The sequence below is a fragment of the Marmota marmota genome, unplaced genomic scaffold (genome assembly GCF_001458135.2).
Source record: "Marmota marmota marmota unplaced genomic scaffold, marMar, whole genome shotgun sequence".
Lineage (NCBI taxonomy): Eukaryota > Metazoa > Chordata > Mammalia > Rodentia > Sciuridae > Marmota > Marmota marmota.
Genome location: NW_025999968.1, coordinates 6,365,269 through 6,393,222, shown reverse-complemented (window position 1 = coordinate 6,393,222; position 27,954 = coordinate 6,365,269). Strand labels below are relative to the sequence as shown.

The window sequence follows — 27,954 nt, the reverse complement described above, 5'->3', positions numbered from 1 at the left end:
GCTTAAAGAGATTGCTGCAAAGAAACTGGATTGAGAATGCTGATAATCTAAGCACATGCAAACAGAAAGAAAAAGGCAGAGTTGACCCTTTTCAGGCCACATTAAGAAGCTAAAAAAAAAAAAAAATTGATAATGAAATCACATCTGATGAGAAGTCAACAACACAATTAACATCTGAGCAGACTATTTAAAAGAGATTACACCCATGCCATTAGTAATGATCCTAATCCTAAATAGGCATTCTGTCTTAAGGCATTAACTGATGAAAAACAATCATGATTAAGGGGGTCATTAAAATATGGTTTCACTTTTACCCAGTGTTCTTTAGATCTTGGTTCTGCAGCATAACCATTTAATTTTTAAATAAATACATGGGCATGTATTAGGGATGGTTGCCCAGAATATGTTACTCCTGGGGCTTAAGGTAATGTGTAAAGAGCCCTGTTCCAGAACTTTCTGCCTGTCTGATTACTGGCTGCCCTGCACACAGGAGATATGCCCCCACCTGGCCAGTGTCCCCTCTTTACCTTCTTGTGCCCTCCTTCTCCTTACATAGTCATACCCCTGAAGTCCCAATTTCAAACACCACTTCCAGAGCACCTTCATGAAAGTGCTCTCATTTGCCACATGGCATCTGTGACTGCCCTGGTGGTCACTTAAGCTGTTGGAGGGAAGCGTGCTACAGTTGCTATGTGAGAGTAATCCTTACACTTCAGTTGTTCTGGACAACAAAGGTTTATTTTTTTTTTCTCATTTCCCATCTCAAGCTGCTCCCTTCTGTCTTGTAGCTGTGCTTTGTTAAACATGTGGCATGTGGCTGCCAGACCAGGTGAGGGAGAGATGGAAGCATCTCCAGTTCCTGAGTGCCCTGCTCCAGGAGTGACACCTGACACACTCACACCTCATTGGCCCACACGAGTCACATGGTCCTGAGCAAACTACAGAGAAGGCTGGGGAGTGATGAAGATGTTACCGATACTTACCCAGTGCTAGTGGATCTGTGTCCACAATTTGACTTTAAACTCCTAGGGACTGAATTCATCTTTGAATACTCTCAGTTACTTGCATTCTCTCTTGAATGTGGTAGATTAGTAATATTTTTCTTCCCAATAATTTTAAAAATCACAATACATATAGGTTTTTTAATAAAAGACTCATACACAGAATTTGGATAAGGACTAAAGGACAAATATATTTAGAGACTGGCTAGAGTGGGACTCCTATTTAAGAACATTAAACCATGGCTATTGTCCGCATTTGACATCAACGTGGTTGGGTAGATGCCAGTAATCTAGATTTTCATCTAGACCTATGCTATGGAATGTGGCAACCACTAGCCCTATAGAGCCACTTAAAGAAAATTTAAAATTCAGATCCTTAGTCACATTGGCCACATTTCAAGTATTTAGAGAGCACAAATACAGAATGTCTCCATCACCACAGAAAATTCTCTTGAAGGGATTGGTGCAGTAAACAGTAGGAGAGTGTTCTAGATTAGAATATAAAAGGTAGGCAGATGAATATGATCACATAGAAAGTTACTATTAGACAACACTTATTATTGTTTGTCTTCATAATAGCTGCCATTCTGACTGGAGTGAGATGATATCTTAGAGTAGTTTTGATTTGCATTTCTCTGATTGCTAGAGATGATGAGCATTTTTTTTCATATATTTGTTGATTGATTGTAGATCCTTTTCTGAGAAATGTTTGTTCAGGTCCTTGGCCCATTTGTTAATTGGGTTATTTGTTTTTTCAGTGTTTAGCTTTTTGAGTTCTTTATATACCCTAGAGATTAGTGCTCTATCTGATGTGTGAGGGGTAAAAATTTGCTCCCAGGATGTAGGCTCTCTATTCACCTCACTGATTGTTTCTTTTGCTGAAAAGAAACTTTTTAGTTTGATTCCATCCCATTTATTAATTCTTGGTTTTAATTCTTGTGCTATAGGAGTCTTATTAAGGAAGTTGGGGCCTAATCCCACATGATGAAGATTAGGACCTATTTTTTCTTCTATTAGATGCAGAGTCTCTAGTTTAATTTCTAGATCCTTGATCCATTTTGTGTTAAGTTTTTGCATGGTGAGAGATAGGGGTTTAATTTCATTTTGTTGCATATGGATTTCCAGTTTTCCCAGCACCATTTGTTGAAGATGCTCTTTTCTCCATTTGTTGAAGATGCTCTTTTCTCTTTTGGCACCTTTGTCTAATATAAGATAATTGTAGTTTTGTGGGTTAGTCTCTGTATCCTCCATTCTGTACCATTGGTCTACCAGCCTGCTTTGGTGCCAATACCATGCTGCTTTTGTTACTATAACTCTGTAGTAGAGTTTAAGGTCTGGTATAGTGATACCACCTGCTTCACTCTTCCTGCTAAGGATTGCTTTAGCTATTCTGGGTCTCTTATTTTTCCAGATGAATTTCATGATTGCTTTTTCTATGAGAAATGCCATTAGGATTTTGATTGGAATTGCATTAAATCTGTGTAGTGCTTTTGGTAGTATGGTCATTTTGATAATATTAATTCTGCCTATCCAAGAGCAAGGTAGATCTTTTCATCTTCTAAGGTCTTCTTTGATTTTTCTCTTTAGGGTTCTGAATTGTCATTGTATAGATCTTTCACCTCTTTTGTTAAGTTGATTCCCAAGTATCTTTTTTTTTTTTTTTTGAGGAATTTGTGAATGGGGTAGTTTTCCTCATTTCCTTCTCAGAGGATTAGATGAATTTTAGATAGGGAAGTGGGGTAGGAGGGAAATGGAGGGGGCAGGGGATTAGCAAGGATGATGGAATGTGATGGACATCATTATACAAAGTACATATATGAAGACTTGAATTGGGTGTCAACATACTTCATATACAAATAGAGATATGAAAAAATTGTGGTATATATGTGTATTAAGAATTGTAATGCAAAAAAATATATGTGTAAAGGCATGAATTGGTGTGAACATACTTTATATACAGAAATATGAAAAACTGTGCTCTATATGTGTAATAAGAATTGTAATGCATTCCACTGCTGTTGTGTATTTAAAAAAATAAAATCAATAAAAGATTAGACAAAGAGATTGTACAACCTCTCAAAAAAAAGTTACAATTAGAGATGATAATCTAGGTAATGTTATTTTCATGCATAAAGAAGTAAAATCAGAAACATTGCAAAATTAGTGGTAAAGCCAATTCTAAGCAGTCAGTTAATGTGGCCTCAGAAACAACTTGCTGGAAGCAATGTTGAACTAGTGAGGAGCATCCTAGTCTAGGAGCAGGAGACCTGACTTGCGTCCTGAACCCATCCTTTCTAACTGGTTGGGAGATCCTCTGTGAGTTACAGACTCACACAGACTAGAAACACATGTATTAGTCTAGGCTATTATTGTATTTTCTTGAGGTCCCTCCCATTTTAAAATGTTTCCTTTTAATTAGGTCTGTGGGTAAAGTACACTTCTTAAGTAAAAATGAACTTTTTACTGTATATTTTTAAAGGTGTCCAGTATGGTATTTTAGTAACCTTTCTTTCTTAATTCCTCCTAAGGCTATCAAAATTCACATTTTCAGCCCTCTGAGTTTCCCTGGCATCACCCCCATGCCACTCTTCCAGGCAGGAGTTCCGTCCTCTTTCTTGAGACCAGGAACTGCTGACACTTGAACCCAGCCACTCAGCATCCCATCTAGGAGCAAAGCTTTGCTTTGTCCTCATAGATCATCAGAAATAGGAATCTTACTCTACAAAATTGGGAACACGCAAAAAGTCTACCTTGGGGCAGAGATTATTTTTTTCTTGTAGATAGCCCTTCTCAACCAATGGAGCAAAGGACTTTGTCTGACTTCCTTCTTGCCCTTAAAGGATGTTTTTGAGAAAGTTTCTGCATACTGTCTGCTACATCCTACTCTCAGTTTGCACTCATCTTGGTTTTTGGTCTCAAGACATCCAAAGGGTGTGTTTTGTGGTTTAGCTCCTACAGGCTTCCCTTTCCGTAGCAGCTGCTGTGGCATGGGTGTCTAGGGGATGAGACTGTGACCTTTGTGGCGTTGTCTCACTCTTAGTCCATGTAATCAGCCGCCCTCTACGGGGGAGGGGGAGAAGGCCTTCTCCAGATCCACTCTCAGTTGTTTGTAATTTTCTCGAAAAAATAAATATTCCAAGGCTACAATTTCTCATGCTTGGTCTCAAACCCAGAAGTATGTTTTGTTGTTGTTGTTTTTGGAAAGTTTCAGAAATGTCTGTTTGGAGGTGATTATTTCAGTGGGAAACAAATATGTCAGCAGTGAAACTTCTCAGACCTATTTTCTTTTTCGTGTCCAAATTACCCTTAAAAATGGCAAGTACCTAGACCTCAGTGAGGAATTCATGGCAAGAATTAATTTTTCCTTTTCCTTCTGCTTTTGATTTTTTCCCCTTGATTTCTCCTCTTTTTTCTGAGAAAACGCATAAGAAAATAGAAGGATCCAGACATACTTTAATTTGCCAAGAAAAACAACAGACCTTACTCTTGCCTTTACTCTGAAATTGTACCTCGCTTATTTCACAATGAGACAAAGTTATACTGCAATTAGACTCTCCAATTTAAGCCTTGCTTTCCTTAAAAAAAAAAAATTACAGTAAAATTGTCTGTCACCTAAATCTTTGGAATTTTTCTTTTTCTGGAACAAATTCACAAGGTAGCTTGGTCCAAGAAGTAACTACAGCATCATACCTTCAGTGATACCCCTCACAATACACACCCAATTTTTGGTCATGGTTCTGCCTTTACATTGAGACCCCATTGTCCTGCTTTGGGGTCATTAAAACAGCATCTGCTTACCATTTCCTCATGAGGATCACGAGAATGGGTGAGTGAACCCTCTTCTCTGTCTAGGAATACCTGCTTCTTGGCACTCCCTCTCACTTCTCCGCTGCATTCTTTTCTCCTTGTTGTTTTTTAAAAGCAGGTTGGTGGCTGGCTGCAGAAGTGGGGTTTGTTTCCATTTTGAACCTTATAAATTACCAAGGGTGCAAAAGTAACAGGCACTGTTTGCCTTGTCCTCGTTAATCAGGAGGGTGTCTGGGCTGAATTTCCTCAGTAAAACCTTTGTTGATTTTACAACCCAAACACCTTTGTAGCCGCCCTGTGCTCAGATAAGAAACAGCCCCCCTGTCCCTCTTTGTCGACTTCTCCTCTTTGCCCTTTAGTAGTTCATATACATTTTCAGTCTCCTTCCCTCCCGTCTTCCCTTCCCTTCCTCTCTTCCTCCACTCCCTTCCTCTCTCCTTCCTTGGGGCAGGAAAAGGAATGCTTGACATCATTCTGCTTAAGGACTCTGGGAATCTGGGGCATGTCGTGAATAATCTAGTTCCTTAAAATCCCACGACTGGGATCTCGTACGGTGTTCTATATTAATATGCCATCTAATTGGACAATAGTAATTTAGAGAATTAATTCCAGTGTCTGGAAAATTGAGAGGACACCAAAAGCTTGCTTTTTTAGTAGGAACTTTTCCTTTATAAAGAGATCTTTATTTTATGTCACTCTTGTTTCAACTATTTAAACACCCACTGAGTTCCTAGCCCCAATGGAAAACAAAATGGGAAAAAGCTACTATTGTGGCTAAAAAGTATAGACCTTTGGTATCCACCTGACCTGTGGTTTCAGCCCAAGCCTACAGTTGTGTGAATCCAGGCAAGTTACTTCACCTGTGAAGCTCAGTTTCCTCACCTGTAAAATGGGGATGATGGCTCCCCCTTGAAGGGCTGGTGTGTAGATGTAAGAAGACACTTTGTGCGCAGAGCTCAGCTGGTCCCTGGGCACTTTACCTCTCGGCCTTCACTGCCCTGCTAGGCCCAGCTCACATCCTCTGCAGCTGCATGATCTCACTTTGCTAGTAATATGGTCTTTTGATTCACTGAATTGTTTGGAAAAAAGACAAAAGCACTCTTTCCCCTAACAGAAAATTATTTTGAATTGCCAGGTAAAAAAAAACAAAACTTCTGAAAAGTAAAAACTTTCTTCTAAACCCCTTTTAGAGAATGTGTCCTTGTCCTTTCCCAGAGTAGTTGAGAAGTCATGTGGGTCCTCTGATGTTGAAGGCACAAGGCAGAGGGAGAGAATAAAAATCAAGGAGAAATGACTCTTTCTTGGAAAACACTGTGAGCATTGGTGTGGGGACAGGCCCTAGGTCTGTTTTGGAGGGTGCTTTTCGGTAGAGTGGATGTGTCCCCTTCACTCCCTCTGAAGAGGTTTTGGAGAAGCAAAAGATCTAGGCAAATCCCAAGCACCTCCAAGAACAGAGCAAGAGCCTCAAGCCCAGCCTGCAGTCCCCATGTCAGGCATGTTGGGCTGGAGGTTAGGGACCTCCTCTTCCAGCAGACGGTGCAGGTTGCCAGAGCTCCACCGACTAGCGAGGTCCACCCTGCTGTCTGCTAGGAAGCTTAATTACTTTCCCAGATTTTTCAATGGTGACTGCAAATCTTCAAAAATCTCTGACTAGGTCAGTTGGTCTAGAAGAATCAACATGTTGAATGTAGGTCACTTTCCTAGAAAGATAATAATGATATTGCCATATGCACAGGATTCAAGAAGATTCACTACTGTGCTGTCATAGGAATGATGCCCTCAGTGTTATAGGAACTCATTTTGAAGCCTCCCTGTCCAATAGGGTGGTGATCCACCTTCCTTATTTGCTAATATTTTAAAAATACACCAGTGAGAACATACAAGCAAAACCTTGGTTTGGGCTGTGGCAGAAAGGGAGAGAGAAAAAAGAGGAGAGAGAGAGAGAGAGAGAGAGAGAGAGAGAGAGAGAGAGAATGAGAATGAATATATTCTTGCTATGTGATTTCCATGATCTTTTAATGGTCATAATTTACAGGAGAGTAAGGAATAATACTGTGGAAGGGGAGAATTTAATGTTTTAGGTGGGTGTGAAGGGGTGGATGATGGCTGAGATGTGTCACCAGGTAGCTGGAGGAGCCATGCAAATCCTCAAGGGACTATTTTATGGGTAGAAATGCAACCTAGGTAGTGGTCAAGAGCACAGATGTTGTAGAGATGGAAAATTCCAGAATTTCAGCACTAGGGATAGAGAAGTGGCAACCACCCATGCTCTGAGAAGGTGAGGGGCCTTGGCTGATGTGTGACTTGTGCCTGTGTTTGTGCTGGCAGTGGAGGTTACAGATGAGCCAGATGACCCCCATGAGTGCAGGCTGATTCCAGGAATAAAGAGCATTCACAGGGATCTATTAGGCATGGAATCCAGATGAGAAAAGTCAAAGCAGTTTCATGAGATACTGATAGGATTTTTTTAATCAGGAACCTCCCCTAAAAGGAGAATTCTGCACACAGGTGCATGCACAAGTGACAGTGCTGTCCCACAGTGTTCCTCTCTAGTAGCATAGCATGCCACCTGGCCTTTGGCAAGCAAATGCTAAGAATAATCTTATCTGTTCCAGCTTCTGCACTGGACACTCCCTGCCCTGTGTCCTGGACAGGGCTGTAGATCCCGGCCTGTCTGTATCCTTGGCTCCATGTCCTGGGTACCTCTTGTTGTCCCTTGGGAAAAGCTGTAGCATCCTTACCACAATAACATCACCTTCTAGCTCAAGGGCACACCTGACAAGAGGCTTCTCTTACATGAGAAGTGGCATGAGGGGGTTCTTTGGTCTTCCCACAGCCTGGCAGGTCCCCACTTGGAATGCTGCCAGCAAGTGCGAGGGAAGCCGGCCAGTGGGGTGAAGCCCGGCCTGTGGGGTGAAGCCCGGCCAGTGGGGTGAAGCCCGGCCTGTGGGGTGAAGCCTGGCCTGCGGCTGCCACCAGCACACACAGGTGTTCTCACCACCCCCATTCTTTCTCTCTTACAACAGTGTTGCAGGGGACTGCAAGAGCTCTGTGAGTGACCCGGTGGCCTATGGAACGTTGCCTTGGGATCCTCTGACACACCATGCTGCATGGGACGATGACAACGCAGAAAGGAAAAAGGCAGGCGATCACCCTCGTCTGGCTCATCTTGGCCACTGTGGGCTGCCTTGCTGACTTGAGTGAGTTCCCACCTGCCCTCAGCCCGTTTCCCCTGGAAGGACTCTGTCCTGGAGCTGGGTGGATGCATAAAGCATCTTATCATAATTCTTAAAAACAAAAACAAACACTTTGCTCCCACCGATCAAGGGCACATTCCAGAACACAAGATGAGAACTATCATGATACCATATTGGTTACATGTTGGTATTTTATTGATTTCAAAGATGTACCCAAGGAGGAGGAGGAAATGATAACTGTTCGTTTATCGTATGAGACCGTGGCAGGACATGCATGGTTGGTAAGCCTCCTGCCAGCCCTGGGAGATGAATATGATTGGCCTCGCTTTACAGATGAGACTGAAAAAGGCAAGTCACATGGCTCAGAAGTGGTGACACTGGGATTCAGCCCAGGTCTTCTCTCCAACTCTGGTGCCTGAGCTCTTGTCTCTATGACACATTGCCACTTCGGATCTGTTTGCTGGGAGCAAAGACAGGCTGGGCAGTGGCGGTCATGTTACTCAGAGAAAGATTAAGTCCTGGGTGCTTAATTCTGGAAGGGTACCAGGGTGCACTGGTTCTAAAAAGGTTGGTTTGTTGGGGGCTTGATGTCATTGCTGTATGCCTGTTCTTTTTCCAGACGAGGTCCCTCGGGTCACTGTCCAGCCTGTGTCCACTGTCCAGAAGCTGGGAGGAACTGTGATCCTGGGCTGTGTGGTGGAACCCCCGTGGGTGAACGTAACCTGGCGCCTGAACGGGAAGGAGCTGAATGGCTCAGATGATGCTCTGGGCGTCCTCCTCACCCGAGGGACCCTGGTCATCACTGCTCTCAACAACCACACCGTGGGACGCTACCAGTGTGTGGCCCGGATGCCTGCAGGGGCTGTGGCCAGTGTGCCAGCCACGGTGACACTAGCCAGTGAGTCTGCTCCTTTGCTATAGTGTGTTCCCATCTCCTCTCTCCCACTCTCTTTCCCCCTACCATTTGTACCTCCTGTCATTAATCATGCCATAAAAGGGTGCTTAATTGTTGAAATTTTCAATCAGAGGGCAATGTTGGGGGTACCATCATGGCCTGGGGAATCTCTGAGCAAGACAGTATCTGGAGCAAACATCTTCAGGGGGTGAACAGTTCTGGGGATCCCAGAGCTGAGCCACGTCCTGTGTCCCCACTTTGTCACCTTGTGATGGACCAGCTGCTGTCACCCTGCACCTCTATCACCATCACCCCCTTCTCTTAACCTTTATAGTCAGAGCATGTAGGGGGCTGGGTAACAGAGCCTGTCCTTCCAGGACTTGGCCTCTGTGAGTGGCGAGCATATTTCAGATGCCTGGAATATAAATTGTAGAGCATAGTGAAAAAGATGAAGAAAACAGAAACCACCAAGACCTTCAGTGGCAATTTGGTCCAAGGTTTATTTTTTTTCTTTCCTTCCCTTCCTCCCTCCCTCCTTTCTTTCTTCCTTTCATATTGTTACACTCAGCATAAGGTAGTTTATTAAAGTCATTGTCTGCAGACATTCTGCTTGTTATAGAATCAGTGTTATCTGTGATCTCTATTTTCTCTGATTATTACATGACCATGAACATAGATCCTCAGGCCAACATATGAAATCCAAGGGCCAAATGGCTTCTAAGGTTGCTCCCAACCTGATAAAATCTGGTGGATTCTGTTTCCAGGCACTTCCTGCTAGATTGTCTCATGACTGCTTTTATTTCTTTCATGTTTGTGAAAGTGAGTCATGGTTTTTACAAAATTACCTAAATATATATTATGAGGGTTCCACAGAGCAAAGTGAGGGCCGAGTGATTTGACGTAGTCACAGCAGGAAGAGGAGCCTTATGCAGGACAGGTATTCCAGTCGCCACCATCATGGACCCACCCTACTGGACCCTGTCATGTTGTGCCAGGTGGGAGTGACCAGGGTTGGCCATCTGACACACCACGGGCTTCACTGTTTTTGTGTGCTACGTCCTGGGCACTGTACCTGTGTTACCTAATTTTCCACCCATTATAATAAGGCAACCTGAGTTTTGGCAGATTAATTACGGAAGGCTGCACAGCAGTCCCAACACTCATTATGATACGTTGAACCTGGAAGGATAAAGAATAGCCTCCATCTTGGCCCTTTTCTGGAGCCTGAGGTGTAGAAAATAGGGAAATTTGTTAAATGGCATTTGGATTTCACTTTGAGATTTCCAGGGCTTATTCCCTCATGATTTAGCAGTATCCCATTATCCCTGACACCCCTGCTTTGGGCTTCCATGTTGCCATCACCACCCTCGTGAATGACAAAGTTCCAGGAAGTTCATGGTCCCATGTCGTGGCCCATACCTAAGACAGTAAGCTTCTGAAATGCACCTCTGTCGTGGGCAGCTGGGGCCCTTGGGGTGTGTGAGGCATGAGCTCTGGCAGAAAAATGCTAAGAGATGGGGAAGTAGAAAAGCCAGCCCTCTGGTCCCCAGATTCCATGGAGAGACTCTGCTCTGTGGGAGAGTGAAACACAGGCTGCTGCTGGCTGTGCCCCCCGTTTCCTTGGGAAATAGTTGAGCAAACCAGCCATGTTCTAAGGGGAGGAGGCAGAGCGTGTCCTTAGCTATCTCCTCTAGGGGTCAGGCTGCCCCCGGAAGCCCCCACACGGTGGGAGCCATTTTCCTTTGTGGAAGAGGAAGCACCATTAAGTCTGAGTACCAGCAGGCCGTCATCGCCAGCTGGTTCTGTGTAAGGGAGGGTGCTTGGAGGTTTAGGTGAAGAGGGTGGAGGTGGGGAAGGGACATCTCATCACATCAATAGGGGCTGACTTGGGCTGGGGTTGTGTAGCTCAGGGGTACAGCACTTGCCTAGTGGACACAAGGCACTGGCTTTTGTCCCCAGTACCACCAACATAAAGTTTTTAAATGGAAGGGCTGAGGTCATAACTATACTTCTTTTTATAATTTCTACTTCTGCTTTTTTGTGGGGGGCAGGGTACCAGGATTGAACTGAGGGTCACTTGACCACTGAGCCACATTCCCAGCCTTATTTTGTATTTTATTTACCGACAGGGTCTCACTGAGTTGCTTAGTGCTTCGCTTTTGCTGAGGCTGGCTTTTATATTTGGAAATTGTGATTGTGTATAAAAATTTTAGAATATATAAAAACAATGGCTCTCTCAAGCCTGCCATCTCTACAAACCAACTACTGTCATTTGGGCACATACTCTTTCAAGTCTTTATCCATACCCCTATTTTTACATTATTGTAATGATGATACTAAATTCCAGTGTCTACTTATTTTCTTCCCTTGACATTGTATATATAATATGCATTTGCCATTGACCATAAAATAATTTACTTTCTTCTTTATAGACAAGTATAAAATGCTCACAGTAAAATACACAAAGTGTATTGATCTTTAGTGAACCATCCAGTGCGCTGTGTAACCATCACTCTGACACATCCCGTCATGCCCCTTCCTGGTTGTTCCATCCTTCGGCCCCAGCAAAACATGCTCCTAACTACAGATGGCCCTAGCACATCCCCCAGTGGCTCCTCCATAAGGAACTGAATTCTCTTCCTATTGCTGGGCAATTAGTTCACTTCCAGCTGTTCATTATTATAAATAAGACATGCCTTTTAGCAACTTTATGCCTTTAGAGGGTATCTGGGAGGGAGATTTCATCTACAAATGGTCTGCACGTGTCTGTGGGGGCTCCAGAAATTCCATAACCATTCATTCAGGCTAATTAGGAATCAGGCTGAACTTTTACTGTTTGGCAAAGGGAGGGTTGGAAAGGAGAAGATTGATTTTGGACTCCTCCTCTTGCTTCAAGGTGTATCTGGGTGAAGAGAGACAATTTATTTAAAAAAAAAAAATTCCTGGCTGCTGCTCTCTCTAGTGCTTGCAGGGATGTGTGGTTGGCAGAGAGGACAAAGGGAAGGGTTTGGTTGCAGCCCAAGAAGACACAGCAAGAGAAGAAGGGGCATGTGCGAGAGCGGAGCGGTCTTGTTTGAAAGCCAAGAACTATTGGCTTGTCATTTAGACATGAATCACAAGTGAAATGTGTGGGCCTGAGTGGAGGGAAAGAAAGCACTGGAAATGGGGTGAGCAGACTGGGGGTCCGTGTCTCGCAGAAGGTGGAGCTGGTGGAATGGAACCGCAGCCTCCCAAGCTTGGGGGAGACAGCAGTGGCGGGAAGGCAGGTGGGGGAGAGAGAAAGGGGTGCTGTCTTTGGGTTAATGCCACTGAGGGATTTGGCCTGGATTTAGCAGTTAGATTAAGTTTCTGAAAGCACATTCCTGAGCAGAATGGGGGCTGTGTTTTGCTGGTTGGCTGGTGGACAAGGAGGCTGCAGGGTAGACGGGATTCTGTGTCTCCAGGAAAGGCTGGGCACAGGCATGTGCACCCACACACTCTCAGCATTTGCCTTCTCTTCCTCTGGCCTCTTGAGCCTGCCTTCCTGTGTTCATCCTCAAACAAAGTGGGTGCTGTTGGGCCTACCTGGCAAAATGCCACCGCCTGGCCTAACTCTTAGCCATCACTTAGAGCTTTAGATGATGGGGCTGAGGACCTGCTTTGAGGATTCAGGAGGCCTCTGGAGAACTCTACTGGCCCAGGCCTCTCTTACACCAGTGTTACTTCTGGGTTTCAGGTAAAATGGAGCCAGAAGTTGAGACCCCCCGAAAAGTCTCACCTGGGCATTCTCCCCCTCCACCCAGGCTATCCTGGACATCAGATGGAGTCACCCTCACTCTGAGGACAGGGCATCTCACACTCCCCTGTGGAGAATGTTTTTCTTTCCTATTTAAACTTCATTTTTGAGAAATCGCTCTTGCTGCTAGTGCCTCATTTCAGATCATCTTGTCTAATTCCTATTTTTAAAATGCTTTTGACTTTGATTGCCTTTTTTCCTCTTTCTGGTCAGAAGCTTTATACCAGGTGGTGAACCACTTTAAGTGGCTCAAATATTCCTACTATGCTCCTGAACCAATAGCAGACACCACCAAGAGAACACCAGATACCACAGCCTAGCAAGGAGGCCCAAGGGTTCCTCAGAGCCACCATGCCACAGGGAGGCTGTTCTTTGTCCCCTACCTCTAACAACCCACCATTCAGATAACTCCTACCTAATCCTTTACTTTCAACGTTTTCTGTTCTTTAAGCAATTCTCCCAATTGTCCAAGCATCCACGGTCCCAGTTGTAGTTGGAAATAAAATAGACGGTAACGGGGAAGTTACCTACCTATAGTTTTATATGTGGAAATTTTAGTCTTCCGGCTAATGTGAAGTCTTCAGTTGATGCTGGTATGATTGAGAGGAGTTCTGGAACTCTCTATAAGACCTTTGAGCATGAAGATCAGGCATGTACTCCTAGTGATCCTTTCTCACGTCTCAGAGATCAGCAGGTAGAGAGGCTGACAGGAAAGAAAGTGTTCCCTCTGAGGAGCCACCTTCACGACTCTGAGGAAACGTCAGAAAGGGACGAGGTGCCCTTTGTGATCATAATTTAATTTACCCCATCAATACAATGAACAGCCACACTAGTATAATGGGAAAAAAAATAAAATTTAAAAATCCTAGGTTTAAGTCTTTGCTCTGAATTTGGATAAATCATTTAATTGCTCAGATTGCCAATTGTGTGGAATGAACATGATAACCATCTCATCACCAGACACAGGGTCAAATGACATATAGATGTCTATATTTTGAAGGGGCATTCAGCCACTGAGCCACATCCCCAGCCCTATTTTGTGTTTCATTTAGAGACGGGTGTCACTGTGTTTGTCACTGTAGCCCACAGAGCTGCCCATCTGTTTCTGTGGGCTCAGTGCTGCTCACTGTTCCTTCAGACAGAGGTTGGCTTGGGCTGACAGGCTATGCTGACCTGGGCCCTCAGCATGGCAAATTCTTCAAACAGGCCATGCCTCCTGTTGCTCAGCTCTCCTCACTTCTGATTCCTACGAGAGACTTCATTAAAATCGTTTACATTCTGGCTTTGAGCTAGAATAGGTCATTAAGCACCATTGGAGACATTGTTCCTTAAAATATTTCTAGCTTCCTTTATCAAGGAAGTCAACGTTATCCAGAAAACCAGAACCAACACCAAACACACACACACACACACACACACATACATATATATGAGATAAATCAAATTATGTATGTATGACATAATACATGTATAATTACATGTTATACCAAGAAAGGAGTTTATTTTAAAGAATTGGCTCATGCGGCCTGGAGTTAGGTAAAAGTCGATGTTTCATCCTTGAGTCTAAAGACTGGGATCTCAGGCAGATTTTTAATGTTGTCTTTTTCTGGGAAACCTCAGTCTTTGCTCCTAATGCCTTTAACTGATTGGATGAGACCCACCCCTGTTATAGAGGGCAATCTGTTTTACTCAAAGTCTACTGATTGTAAATGATAACAAAACTCTCCAAAACACCTTGACAGCACCCTCTAGACTAGTGTTGGACCAAACAATTGGTCATCATTGTCTTAACAAAGTTGGCACATAAAATTAACTATCACAACCCCTTGGATGTCCACCTCAAATATACCATGTGCTGGGGTAATTTAGGAACATCTCTCTTTGGAGCTACTATGAAGAAATTAGATTCCCTGTTAAGTCCAGCCCCTAGAGCCATTAATGGTCTCTTTAAACATAGATGTTTGCACACTGTCAGTGAAATGATTATTTCTCAACGTTTCTGGACTCGATTCAGCCCTCTGGATGTTTGACATTTCCACCTTAGATGAAGTTGTGCGATTGAAAATACAGACTCAGAGGTTCTGTTGTCTGGTCCCATCCGAGAGATGCTGGCAGAGTTGCAGGAACAGCTCATGGAGTCTCTTGCCTTGGAACATGGGTATTATTAGGAATTGTTTTGGACACAGGTAGCTCAGATTTCATGAAGGCTTTCAGTTCTGGATTTTAATTTTCCCCTATCTTGATTTTTTTTAAAAAATAAATAGTAACATATATATAGTGTATGTATGTATGTATGTATACATACATACACACACACACACACACATACACTCACATATATATCTGTATCATGATTTTTTTTTGGCGGGGGTGGGGGGGGTACCAGGGGTTGAATTCAGGGGCACTCAACCACTGAGTGACATCCCCAGCCATATTTTTGTATTTTATTTAGAGACGGGGTCTCAACTGAGTTGCTTAGCGCCTCACCATTGCTGAAGCTGACTTTGAACTCGCAATTCTCCTGTCTCAGCCTCCCGAGCCGCTGGGATTACAGCCGCTGGGATTACAGGCATATGCCCCCGTACCCGGCTCTTTGATTTTTTTTTTACTGTAAAATTTAGCTTCTGTTTCACAATATATATTCTTTTATAAAAAAATAATTTAATGAATACCCATCTATGAATGACTCCACTTAGTAAGGAGAACATCACCAACACACTTGATGATTCTTTGTGTGTGTGTGTGTGTGTGTGTGTGTGTATGGTGGGGATTGAACCCAGGGCCTTGCACACATGAGGCAAATAAGCTACCAACTGAGCTATATCCCCAGCCCACTCACAGTATATATTCTTATAAGGCACTTCAATGCTTTGTGGACAAGAGGACGGGAGGAGAAATAGGCAGCATGCAAGGACTAATGTCAGTCAGTCCAAAAAATGTCTCTTTCATTTATAGCAACTTCTCTAGTGTTCTCCCAGAGTGTATGAAAATATGAATAGAGGAATAAATTCTCTCTTCATAATCTAACTTCTGGCATTTAGTTTCTTTCCCAGTACCTTACCTCTAAATAATGTACTCTATCCACGAATCTTTCATTTATTTATTTTTTACTAAATAAGACAAAAATCTAAGTTTGTGAGTCTTAAATAAATGAAAACTATCCATTTCCCAGTGCTGACTTCTCTATTTGGATATTTTGGAGGCTGGTGTCCTAAGATTCGGTGTTTAGAGTTTCCTATAGTGCTGACTAAGATCTGGTCCCAGCCCTTGAGAACCTCTCAGTCTAATGGTCTAAGGCGGACTTTGGTAACTCATAAGCCATAAAGCAAGTCAGCCCCATTAGTTGCCTTACATGTGAACAGATTTCAGTGGATACTCAGAGACTAGTAATGATTCATTTCAGTTTCAGAGAACTGAGGAAAACTCAAGAGATGAGCCTTGAAGACTGTATGGGGCCACTCTAGTTTTAATTTTTAAAGTATGTAAATCCTTACATACTTTTCTCAGACCTTGAACAACTAAATTTAGCTCAACATTGTGCACTCACACCTAGACCCAGGACATTACTGGGATGGTACAGATATTTCCACAGTGTGTTTCATTTCCGTACTGAGATGTTCCATAGAGAACCACCAGTAGCAATGTCTTGTCTCTTGCTACTCCGTCTCATTTCCCATTTCCTCCTATTTCTCATCTCTTTTACCTGTAGGGATGTACGTGTTCTGATTAAGAAAGGAGACCTGCATGTTTTCTCTAGCCAACACTCTCCCCCACCCCGACCCTGTCTCCTGGCTCAGTCCACCAATGACTCCCTGACCAAACAAGAAGGAACCATTCGCTCCAAATTGGAAAAACATTTGTGTGTTGGCTTGGGTGTCCCTAGGAATCCTGTGCAAGCCTGTTGCTTTGTGATGAAGGGATGGCAGCGGGAAGAAGAGTTGGGGGAGGAAAGAAAACACAGGTGGCTTCCTGAGCCGCCCCAGGAGGGGTAGGGAATCTCTGGCTGAAAGCCAGGGCTGAGAGCGAGTCCGCCTCTGCTGTGAGGGACACAGACAGCTGCACACGGGTCCAGAGAAAAGGAGAACTCTCTTAGTTTGAAATTTAGTTATTCAAGTTATGTGCATTTTACTTTGCCAATTGGGCAAGACAATTGTTGTAAGACAGTTTAGACCCCAAAAGGTATTAGGCAGTTTGCATATCTTAATAGAAAATGAGTAAGAAATACCTCTTAGCCTTAGGTCAAAGTCACATTAACTTTCTCAGACTTGTATAGATACAGGTGGAAATCCACATGTCACAAGAATTTTCCCTGATACTCTGACACAACACCACCTAATCCTGTCAGACCAGGTGCAAGCAAGCACCCTGACAGATCCATGGTATGAACTCTGTTAGGGCAAATGCCTGCCCCTAACAGCTAGGAGCCAATTCTGTATGTAGCAATGGTTGCCATTTACCGAGGACACACTTGACTCCCTCTTCCCCCAATCCATCCTTTGTACACACAGCCACATGCTTAAATAAAATCCTAGGTTCATTTTTTAAGCTAAGACAATAAGGGAGGGCCACATAGTGTATTGATTCACTGAGCCTAGACAGAAGAACCTTTTGCACCAATCAATGATGAGGGACTGAGGGATAAATTGATTAGTTGGGTTAAAATCAGTGAAACCCCATTATGGAAAATGATATAAAACGGTTCCTTTATAATGAAGAGAAAAAAAAATCCAGAGAAGAAATGAGTCCCTTGGCTTATTTTGTGTGGAAAATTTTAGTTTCTACGTTGACCTTGTTTTTAGACTTTCAGCCATTTTTGAAATCTGGTAATAATCCCCCCAAATATAGAAAAGCATGTCAGCCCTGAAAAATGGACAAACTGTTCAATTTAAATTAAAGGGGACCACTTAACAGTGAGAAAATGAAGTAAGTCAAAGCAAAAAAAAAATGCTGAGGCAAAAATAGCCTATTTTTTTATAATATTTATTTTTTAGTTTTCGGCAGACACAACATCTTTGTTTGTTTGTGGTGCTGAGGATCGAACCCGGGTTTTCTTTTCTTTTGTTTGATACTGTGGATTGAGCCTAGGGACACTTTACAACTGAGCTACATCCCCAGCCCTATTTATTGTTTGAGAGATGGTCTTGCTGAGGTGCTAAGGCTGACCTTGAACTTGCCATCTTCCCGCCTCAGCCCTCATATTTTTCTATAGGGAGACTTGTGCTTAATTGTGAGCATCTGTTCTTTTTTTCCAGTTAAAACATTTGGTAACGCCAGGAATCTTAGAGGCAAACTCAAGCCTGGGAAGGATGCTTTCAGCCCCCCTCCCACCTGCTTTTCCCTTTGTTTTGGGAATGGCACCTTCCTCTTTCCATTCCTTCCCACCTCCCTTGCATTACTAATTCTCTCCAGGAACCTTATCTTAATCCCCTCACCTTCACAAGTCTGGACTATGGTCTCTTCTTGGTTTCCTTCGTGTCCTGGGTTTACTTCTAGCACCTTCCCTTGCCGGGGTGTCTCTGCCCCAGGACAGGAGCCACTATTACCCATCTGTCCATGGGGCTTTACACAGCGCCTGGCACACGGAAGTTCTTGGGTAAATGTTGAGGAAGAAGAAAACTCCCTGATAAAATGTGTTTGAAATCTGCAAGACCAAGAAGGTCATGCAGGTAGTGAAAAGAGATTTCAAGATGTCTTCACCAAGTTCTGATGTATTAAAGGTTTTTAAGAAGTAAATAAAGGAGGAAGCAGGAACTCAGCCTGAAAACAGGTTGAAAATACAAAAAGATTAAAGATGGGTTTGTAAAAATTGATGAATATTAGAGAAGCATCAAAGGTATTAAACAGAAATTAAATTCAGAGGAACCTCTGGAACCTTGAGGAGAGGTCTGTGACTGGCTCTATGTCCTGCCACACGATCACAGGGCAGATACCATGGCAAGATCATGGCGGACAGAATTGGCACACTGCTGCTGCTACTGGAAGTCACAGTTCCCAGGTGTGTGGGAAGAAAAAGTGGGCACCAATGAGTCCCCCTGTCCCCAGGACGGTGGCCCTGCCTCTCCCACCTGGAATTGGTTATAAAGGATATACCAAAGATCCCCATTCCCCAGCTCCATGGCCTCCATTTCTCTCCTGTCTCTCTTCCTGTGCAGGCCGCCAGCCCTGCTGAAGGCTGTGCCAGGATCCAGCTCTGGCTCCGATGAGTCCGGACCACCAGGATTCACATTAATTTTCCCATTGCAAAGTTTATAGTTTATATTTAGATGATCAGAGAAATATGTGTGATGTGGGTTGCTGACAAGTAAATCTTTTTTTTTTCCTTCTCTCTTTCTTCAGTGTATTTTTTTTTCAAACCATTTCATTCCTTCCTCAAGTCCAAAAGAAACTCCCAGCTCTGTGAACCAGCCCTACCTCACAGCAGCACTGAAGTCTAAGATGGTCTACAGCCATCATCACTGTTCATCTGGCTGCCAGACTCAGTGGAGACAGGGCTCCATCTTTGACTTGTCTTTGAGGATTAATCACATTTCTTGTTCTCTTATGTCTTTTTTTAAAAATATTTTTAATTGGTTCAAGCCAAGAAATTCCTGAAGCCTTAGGCCAGCTTATTGCAAATCATTTAATGACATTGCAAAATATATTCTTTTTATTCTCTCTTCTTCCTCACACACTTCTCCCTTTATGGTCTCCTCCCCTGCCTACCCAGTTTCCTGTCTCCTGTCTTGACGATTTTTTGCCTTTATCCCATCCCCACATTGACTCTTTCATCTCTTCTCCATTCTCAGCTTGCTCCCACCATTCAAATCTGGGTGCACACCTCACCTCAACAGCAAGGAAAAATACAAGATTTGACAACCAATATGTTTGGCATCTGCAAAGTTGTTTTATTTTTTCCCCTCCCCATGGAAACTGTTTTATTTAAATAAAAGAGAGTATAGTATGTCTTGCTTTCATCAGAAAGTGTCATGTTTCCATGACTGTCAGGCGAGAGCTTTGTTTGGAGCCAAAATTATTTGTGCAATTGGACCAGCAGGAAAAAAAAATCTCAAAGACAGTAAATGAATTTATCCACTGTCCCATCTGCGAAGTGAGGAGCAGTACTCACTCTGCCAACTTCTTCTCTAAGTTCTCTGCTAATCACAGTGGACTGGCTTAGGCAGCTATGCTGGTGAAGGAGATGGGGACCATGCTGGTGGGCATGCTCTGGTGAATGATTGCATCCTGTCTTGTGTTTTCTTTGTCTGTCTCGTATTAGATTAAAAGCTCCCTGAGGTTGAGAGGTATTTCTCCTTTATATTTTCTGCAGTGCCTGGTGCAATTGACAGTTCTGAGTGCTTGGTTGGCTGAATGAAGGCATCAATGATGCTTGGAGGATTACACTGTACCAAATGCTGACTACACAATATATTGGTTTGGCCCAGCTTTGTGAGGGGCAGTTAGGTTTAACTTTAGCCAGAGCTGCTCAGTTCCCCTAAAGTAAAAGCCTTAGTCACTTTCCCAAATGGGCAGTTTCAGACAAGCTTGCCCAGGATGTAGGAACCCTGTCCACTCTTCAGGTGCCAGGATCTTTGACTTCTTGAGCTCCATCAGCTGTATGTCTACTCTGCCTCTATAGCTGCCCCACGTCCTCAGTGGCTTTCCATTTTTAGAGTACTTTTCTTCAAGGACTAGCTATAGGGTCATGCCAAGCCATGATTCTTCAGGTGACTTAGGGTTTGGTAACAGCATATAATTCTTTGCCTGTCCATTCAGGGCATAAGGGAAGCCCTGCTTTGACAGAAGCCACACAGTGAGGCAGTGCCAAGGCCTTCCAATTTCAGCCAGGGCTCACCCTGAGAAATCTCTCAGAAGCTTGACTTCCCCTGCATGTGGTCCATCTCTCCAAAAGAGGCTGAGGTGCAGAGAAGAACCAGAGGGTCAGCATGCTACTGGGTTGCACTCCACTAAGGCCAAATTTTTCTGAGCTTTGTAACATCAGCATAGATATAACAAGCTGCCACAGGAACAATTCAAGGCTTGGAGGCCATGAGGGCTGGGGAATAGAATTATCCATCAGCACAGAAACCTGTCCATGGCCTTGAGGCTGCCGAGCCACCCTGGCAGCATGGCCAAATGAGCCCCATGCAGTGCCCATAATCTGGTGGGTCCCATTCAAACTTCAGCAGATGAGTGCAGGCTTGTCTCACAATCCTTGAGAACATGGAAGGAGGGTAAGACAGGACTATATGCAAGAACCTGCTTGGCCAAAAGACCAGAATTGTCAAGATGGAGATATTGAGGGTCCCTAAAACATGCAGCCAAAGATGCCATATTATTTGACTTTTTACCTCAACAAAATAGAGCTTTGATTTGCAGCCTAAGAGAGGACACAGGGAGAAGACTGAATGAGGAAATACCTTGAAAGGGATTGTTAGGTTTATGGATGACACTGGGGACATTGAACCAATATCCAGTACACCCTATAACTGAACATGTAAGAACCAAAATTGTGAGATAAGCCTACAATTAAGATTTGACAATTTATGCTGAGAATGAATGATCATCTATTAAATATGTAACTTAATTCATAGATCTACTGAGCTGCTTCTTTCCTTTTTCCTCCTCCTCTTCCTCTTCACCTCCTCCTTCTCCTCTTCCCTTCCTCTTCCTCCTCCTCTTCCTTTTCTTCTTCTTCTTTTGCTTCTTATTAATAAAGGAAGGATGGAGACCAGAAGGTGGTGAGAAAGAAGTTCACGGGGACTCAAGATAAAATTTGTCCATTTGTAGTTTCATATGTGATCCTGGTACGGACAGCCATACCACATGGATCTATAAGTCTTTTATTTGCTTTCTTTTTTCCCCTATAGCCAAGAACATGTATGTCCTTTGCACCCTTTAAATGTGACAGGAAACACATTATGTGATGTGTGTTTGAATAAATCCCTGTAACATGCATTTGGCATTGGAGTACGTGCCAATGAGACATCAGAAGATACATTTTCCCTTTGGAATTTGAGCTTTTGAGGAGGAACCCAGCCAGGGTTCTGTACGGAGCCTAAAATATTATAGCCTTTCTCAGAAAGCACAAAGTTCTGTGACAAGAGGGCCTGTGAACCCAGAGATGGCTCTGAAAACCAGAACTTTTGGCCCATGGGAACTGAGAAACAACAAGAGTGGCCACTGGCATTTGATTAATGTGGACAAGTTAATGAAGTAGCGGGAAGAATGCACAGAGGCAAGATGCAAGAGGGGTGTGAGGAAAGGTGAGAGGCTTAAAATTGCAAAAACTTTCTTCTAACAAATTTCTCAAACACCCCAGCCAATAGGCAAGGAACAGGTGTCCTTTCAAACCACTTCCTAGGAAAACTGATCCATTCTTTGCTGCCTGGAGGCCAGCTAACCCCATCAGTAATTAAAGGGCCCATTTGCTGTGCAGCCCAGGACTCGGCCAGGAAACTGACTTTGCAGAGCCAAGGGCCTGGGAACAGGCTGTTTTCCTTCATATGCAGCCAGTTGGATCTCTCTGCATCTGCCCATCTGATGGCTGATTAGGCCATTATTGATCATGAAGTCTCCACCCCTTTCTGGCCTCCTTCCTGCCCAAAAACACTAGGAAAGGAGCTCTCTGATTTTTAGAACATACATCACTTCATTACTCTTGTCTTTGATCCTTTTAGTGAAACTCAAGTTTTACTCCAGCAGCCAAATTGGGAGTGTTTGTCTAGTTAAGCAACAGCTAAGGCTTAAGCTTAGGAGGCACAGAGAGGGGACACAGCCAAGGACCAAACTGCCGCTTATTTGTTTTGAAGCTAGGAAAGTTCGCCTGCCAGTGGGAGCTTGTGGGGATCTAGATGCCCAGCTGGGGTGTCCTGGGTCCTGTCTGCATGGGCTGTTGCACACTTGTTGGCATCAGAACAGAGGGGCTGTCGGGGAGAATGGCTGACGGGTGCCCAGCTTTGTACCTCCCCCACTGCACAGCCTTCTGTCTCCACCCAAGCAGTTGTCAGAGGAGGCAACAAGAGCCAAGAGGGGCTTAAGGAGGCCCAGTGTTTTTAGCATGGGGTCTGTGAGGTGGGCCCTAGAGGAGTGCATGATCCGTGCCTGGATTAGCCCTCAAGTATAGTAGGAAGGAGCCTGGGGCCATTAAAATGGAGATGGCATTCTGATGCCAAACTCCTTTCAGTTGCTCACATCTTGCAAAATAATCTGTTAGGTTTAAGTACATTCTTGCTAGAGGCAAATTTCCTTGGAATGAGGTAAAGAAAAAGAGGGGATAAAAAGAACAACAACCCTTGGTGGAGTAGCCCTGAATTTATTAGACCGTGGAAGAGAGTGTTTCTCAGTGCTTGAGGAATTTTCCAGATACCCTGAGCTCACAGTCAGTCACTCATAGCTTGCTTTGTGAGAAGCCTTCTGACTTAGTAGGTACAGGACACACTGGCCTAAAAGAGGTTTAAGACCTCAGCATTTCTTTTTTAAGTTAATTGCTTTAAAAAAGCAAAGTTACTGACATTTAGCTAGAAGGCATTGATTCTGCAGCCCCCTTCCCGTAGTCCAAATCTTCCTCTTTTAAGAGAGAAAACTCCTTGGCTGTCTTGGCTGAGAAACTCACTCCATCAGGATTGGGCTACATAATTTTCAGGGCTCAATGCAAAAATAAAATGTAGGGCCCCTTGTTCAAACCTGACCCCTTCCAAAGGCTTGAATGCCCATGAAGCTGGCCTTGGGCTCAGCCTTCCGAACTATGCCTCCATTCCAGAAGGATCTGCAGAGCATTTGCTGTGTGTCCCACATAGCTGCTTAGGGTTGGTGTGTGCAATCCAAAAGTAATAGGCTTCCCACGAGGCACTTATAACAGGGTCAGATATCACACACACAAAATTAAATAATGATGAGATAATTATTTAAAAGCCCAGGAGGCCCTATATCCACAGGAAGGAATCTAAGACAGCTCACCTTGGCCTATAGGTGGCACTCTTTCTGCCTGCAGGGTGAAATGGGGCAACAGAAGAAAGCCAGGCTGTCCGTCATCTACCCTGTTGATGAATAGCACATATTCTTAGTATACAATTTCACCTCTTTCCTGTGACCGTAGGAGTGACCTCTCAAGAAACATTCTGTTTTCAAAATAGCTTCTATTGGCCACACTTGATAAACTTTCCTGAAACATTTATATTTGTTGTACTAGGCTTTCGTCCTTGAGCTCACGACATAGACCAAACTCAACTAGGAAATTTGGATTCATAAGCAGCGTAAATGGGCATCTCGTACCTAACTGGTGGGGCTCGGTCTCCAAGTGTGAACATTTATTGTCTACTTGGGTCATGCTGAGTTTCAGGCTCAGAAGACACACATGTGAACAAGGCTTGGTCCCCAGCCCCTAAGGAGTTCACAGTCAACATTGTAATCAAAAGGACAATGATCCTTTCAGAGAAAAAGGAGGATCTATCCTGTGCTGGCTTGGCTTGACTGAGAGCTTCTGGAAAATTCCATCAAGTCACAAGCCTCTTTGACCTCGCTGAATACCTTGAACACAGCTCACCTGTGGTGACAGTTGTTTGTTTTTGGTAATTATCCTCTGTGAGAAACCTGATTCCCGCCTGCTCCTGTTGCCTTTTCCTGGTCTCTGGCGGAAACAACAAACAGGCAGGTGGAGTCTTGCAGTGAAATTGCAGTAAGCCCCAATGCTGATGCTATCAGTCCTCCAGGCTGAGCAGAATTTGGTGTGGTCAGCATTCTGAGAGATACTTCCAGGGCTCTCTGAGGACCATGATGAAGAAAGTCTAGATAAATGATTTTCATCTCTCCTACTTTATACTCCATTAGTTTTGTTTCCTCTTTTAAAACAAATTCAGCTCCATTCCTGAAAACCAAATTTCCAATTTGGAGTGTGGTTTTGTTGTACAAATGGCCCCTGTTTTGTCCAGCAACATCAGTCATTTGGCTCATACAAAGAGAGATCTGTTTTTGGACTCTCGGATTGTTTGGGAAACATCCTGCCCTTGTTCCAGATGAATCTCCATCCTTTCCCATTTTAGCGCTTAGTCTTCCTCCCACAGAGCCAAGACAGAAGAGATGGCCATGGGGCTGCCAGAGGCAGCAGCCTCCTGTCAGAACCCTGGGTTCCCCCACATGCCACTGCCCTTAAGCCATGCTGGGGTGTTGCCTACTGTCCTGGGAGATCCCTTTTTTGCTGAGGGGAACCCTAGGGCATCCACAGAGTCCCAGCCACAGCCCTAAGAAGGATTAGTCATGACATGGAGTGTAGCTCCTGGGAGCAGGAATCGGCCTTCTGGCTATAACCATGGTTGGCGGTCAAGTGGAAATCTTGGGCCTGTCGCTCTTCACTATGGATATCTGAGAAGAAGAACCTGGGAAGCTGCTCTCGACTGAACTGGAGAAAAGGCTTCAACATTCTCTTTCATCATGTTCTTCCATCGCCATTGGCTGAGCCTCCTGACAGCTGTGCTCAGACATTTATGCCTTGACATTTATACCCATGTCCAGTGCAGAAGAACAGGGCCAACTCACCACCAAGTCCTAGTGTTACAGAAGAGCTCAGTCTGTTGGAGGCACTTCCTAATATAATTCCTTATACTTCCCCAGCTCATGTCTTATATGTGTACCAAGTTGAACGCCCATTGTGATGAGGGCCACAACCGTCCATCCTTATAAACCCTGATAGACAAGATGCTCAGAAAGGATTCAGCACCCTGCCCCCAAGACCCAGTGTGCAGTTCTGCACTGTTGTTTGTGACTAACACCAGCCACCCTATCGTTTTCCTCTGTTGAGGTCTAACCAGCACCTTCCCTTCTCTCCACAGATCTCCAGGACTTCAAGTTAGATGTGCAGCATGTGATTGAAGTGGACGAGGGGAACACCGCAGTCATTGCCTGCCACCTGCCTGAGAGCCACCCAAAAGCCCAGGTCCGGTACAGTGTCAAGCAAGAGTGGCTAGAGGCCTCCAGAGGTGAGCAAATGAGCCAGAGCTCAGAGGCAAGGCCAAAAGGAGATCTGTCCTCCTCAGAACCCTCCCTACCCAACCAAACTGTGTCAGCTGCTGCCACCTCCCAAGGCCCATGACCAGGCTGGCCAGCTGTCTTCTGTCTTGACGTTTAGCCCTGTGGGGCCCACAGGGGTGGCTTTCCTTATGGAAGGCCTCTTCCTGTCATGGAGAATTTCTTCATCCTTTGAGGCCTTGGAAGATTTTTCCAAGCTGCTGCCATTTGATCAGGACACTTAGCACACTGTTCCAGATGCCTAGCTGTGTGAGCCCCTTGCCATGGACACACACAGAAAGGCCACCTAACAAATTGAGTGCTCCCCATACAGCAATCTCCTCAGTGGAATGGGCATTCCTCTCCCATTTACCCAGTACTGTGCTGTCCTGGCAGCCACACCTCAGGCCACAGTGGGCGTGACAGCAGGTTCAGGGCAGGCGACCCTTTGAACACCCATGCAGTGATGAGGGCCACACAGTTCAACTTCATAAACCCTAATAGACAAGATGCTCAGAAAGTGCCAGCAGAGAGGCAAGACAAGGTCATTTCTTCCTACAACAACCCTGCCTGGGAGGCCAAGTCAACCCCACTTGATGTGACCCTGCTCAAAGTATGCACCTTTTATAGTGCTCTATAGATTTTCTGGTTATAAAAGGAATATATGTTCATTATAGAAAACGTAGAAAGCTATTTTTGAAATAGGTTAGAAACCCTAATCCTACTACTTACAAGTAACTGGAGACTGAGAGGAGAAGAGTATTAATCCCTATGTCCCCAGCTGAGGCTTGGCAACAGTCCCTAGGGGAGGTGCCATTCCATCTGGCACTTGCCTAAGCTCACACCTGGGTGGCCCAGCAGCAGGCAGGCACCAGGCTTGGTGACACCATGACTCCCCAGAGAGGCCACCAAGACAAAGATCAGAGATGATGGCCAGTGATCTGCCTGCCAGGAAGATGAATGCCACCCAGTTGCTGAGCTGACCAGAAGCTGTGAATCTGCCTCCTGCCTAAAGAACCTGAACACATGCCCAGGCCCACCCCATGGCCCCCCAGGAACAGGAGCAGACAAAGCCTATCAAACCAGCAATGTGCAGCAATGGGGAGGGCAGTGGTTGAGAGTTTGCATATTCCTCTCCAACAGCAGAAATTCAATAGTGAGGTAGCTCAGAGCAGTGACCATGACAGAGACTCCTGCGAAGTTCCAAAGTCAATTCCCTCCTTCTTGGTGGCTTGCAGAAATTACCGTATCTCTCCCATGTGTGCAGCATGGGCCCTTTAATTCTTAACAGTGGCTGTGAGGTGTGTGCATTAGGCCTTTTTACAGAAGAGCAAACAGGATCTGAGAGAGTGATTAACTTGTTCAAGATCACATGGTTAGTATCCAGCAGATCAGAGCCTGAGCCCGGGTCTGGCCAACTCCAACCCCCATATTCTTTCTATTCTCCCCCAACTCCCTTGAAAGTATAGAACACTCTTCTACAGATGCTCCCTAACTGGGAGGCAGCCAGCCAGCCATTAGCTGGTCAGTGAGCTTCTCACCCTGGCATTTCTGTCCCTCTTGGTGCAAGGTCTTATGGTGCATGCATCTTAGGCTTGGGCTTGTGTCCCCCACTCTGTACTCCTCACTCTTCGGGAGCTGCAGATTGTCATCTTCTGGGCCCAAACTCATCCCATCTCCCCCTTCCCTTGCCATTTCTACAGACAACTACCTGATCATGCCATCAGGGAACCTCCAGATTGTCAACGCCAGCCAGGAGGATGAGGGCATGTACAAGTGCGCTGCCTACAACCCCGTGACCCAGGAAGTGAAAACCTCTGGCTCCAGTGACAGGCTGCGTGTGCGCCGTAAGGGCCAGGCTCACCTACTGGGGTGGGGGAGTATCACTGATGGAGGGACCGGCAAAGCTGGGAAGGGATGTCGGAAATTGGGGGCATCATAGTCCAGCTCCAGTTTTGTGTGCTTGTGGGTAGAGGGATGGCCACAAGGCCAGTGGGACACCCAACACCCAACGAGGGTCCTTTTGTCTCTGGCCAGCCCCAGTGCCTTTCCCTCCCTACCCAGGGCCCTTGTTCAGGCAGGTGGAGGTCTTGTTGGTCACATTGGAACACTGTGGGGGACATCTTCTTCCTGCCATCTATTGACAAGTTTCCTTCACTGTTGCTACGCAAGTAGCAATTTGATCCAAATCCATGCTCCCTGGGGCTCTCCTGTATGTATGCCAGGAAGGTGGTGGTGCTCAGCAGCTGACACAGTGTTTGCACACCAGCTTTGCCCACCTAGTGTTCTCCCAGGCCTGTC

General features: G+C 44.7%; 1 protein-coding gene across 1 annotated transcript in view; it reads left to right on the top strand.

Moving 5' to 3' along the window:
- The window catches only part of Boc (BOC cell adhesion associated, oncogene regulated), a 76,981-nt gene that overhangs the window by 33,459 nt on the left and 15,568 nt on the right, over positions 1–27,954 (top strand). The window contains 5 exon segments of the mRNA XM_048803845.1: positions 7,835–8,008; positions 8,625–8,903; positions 25,479–25,625; positions 27,357–27,523; positions 27,525–27,622. Coding sequence (XP_048659802.1) covers positions 7,912–8,008; positions 8,625–8,903; positions 25,479–25,625; positions 27,357–27,523; positions 27,525–27,622 — 788 coding nt within the window. The 5' untranslated portion in view covers positions 7,835–7,911.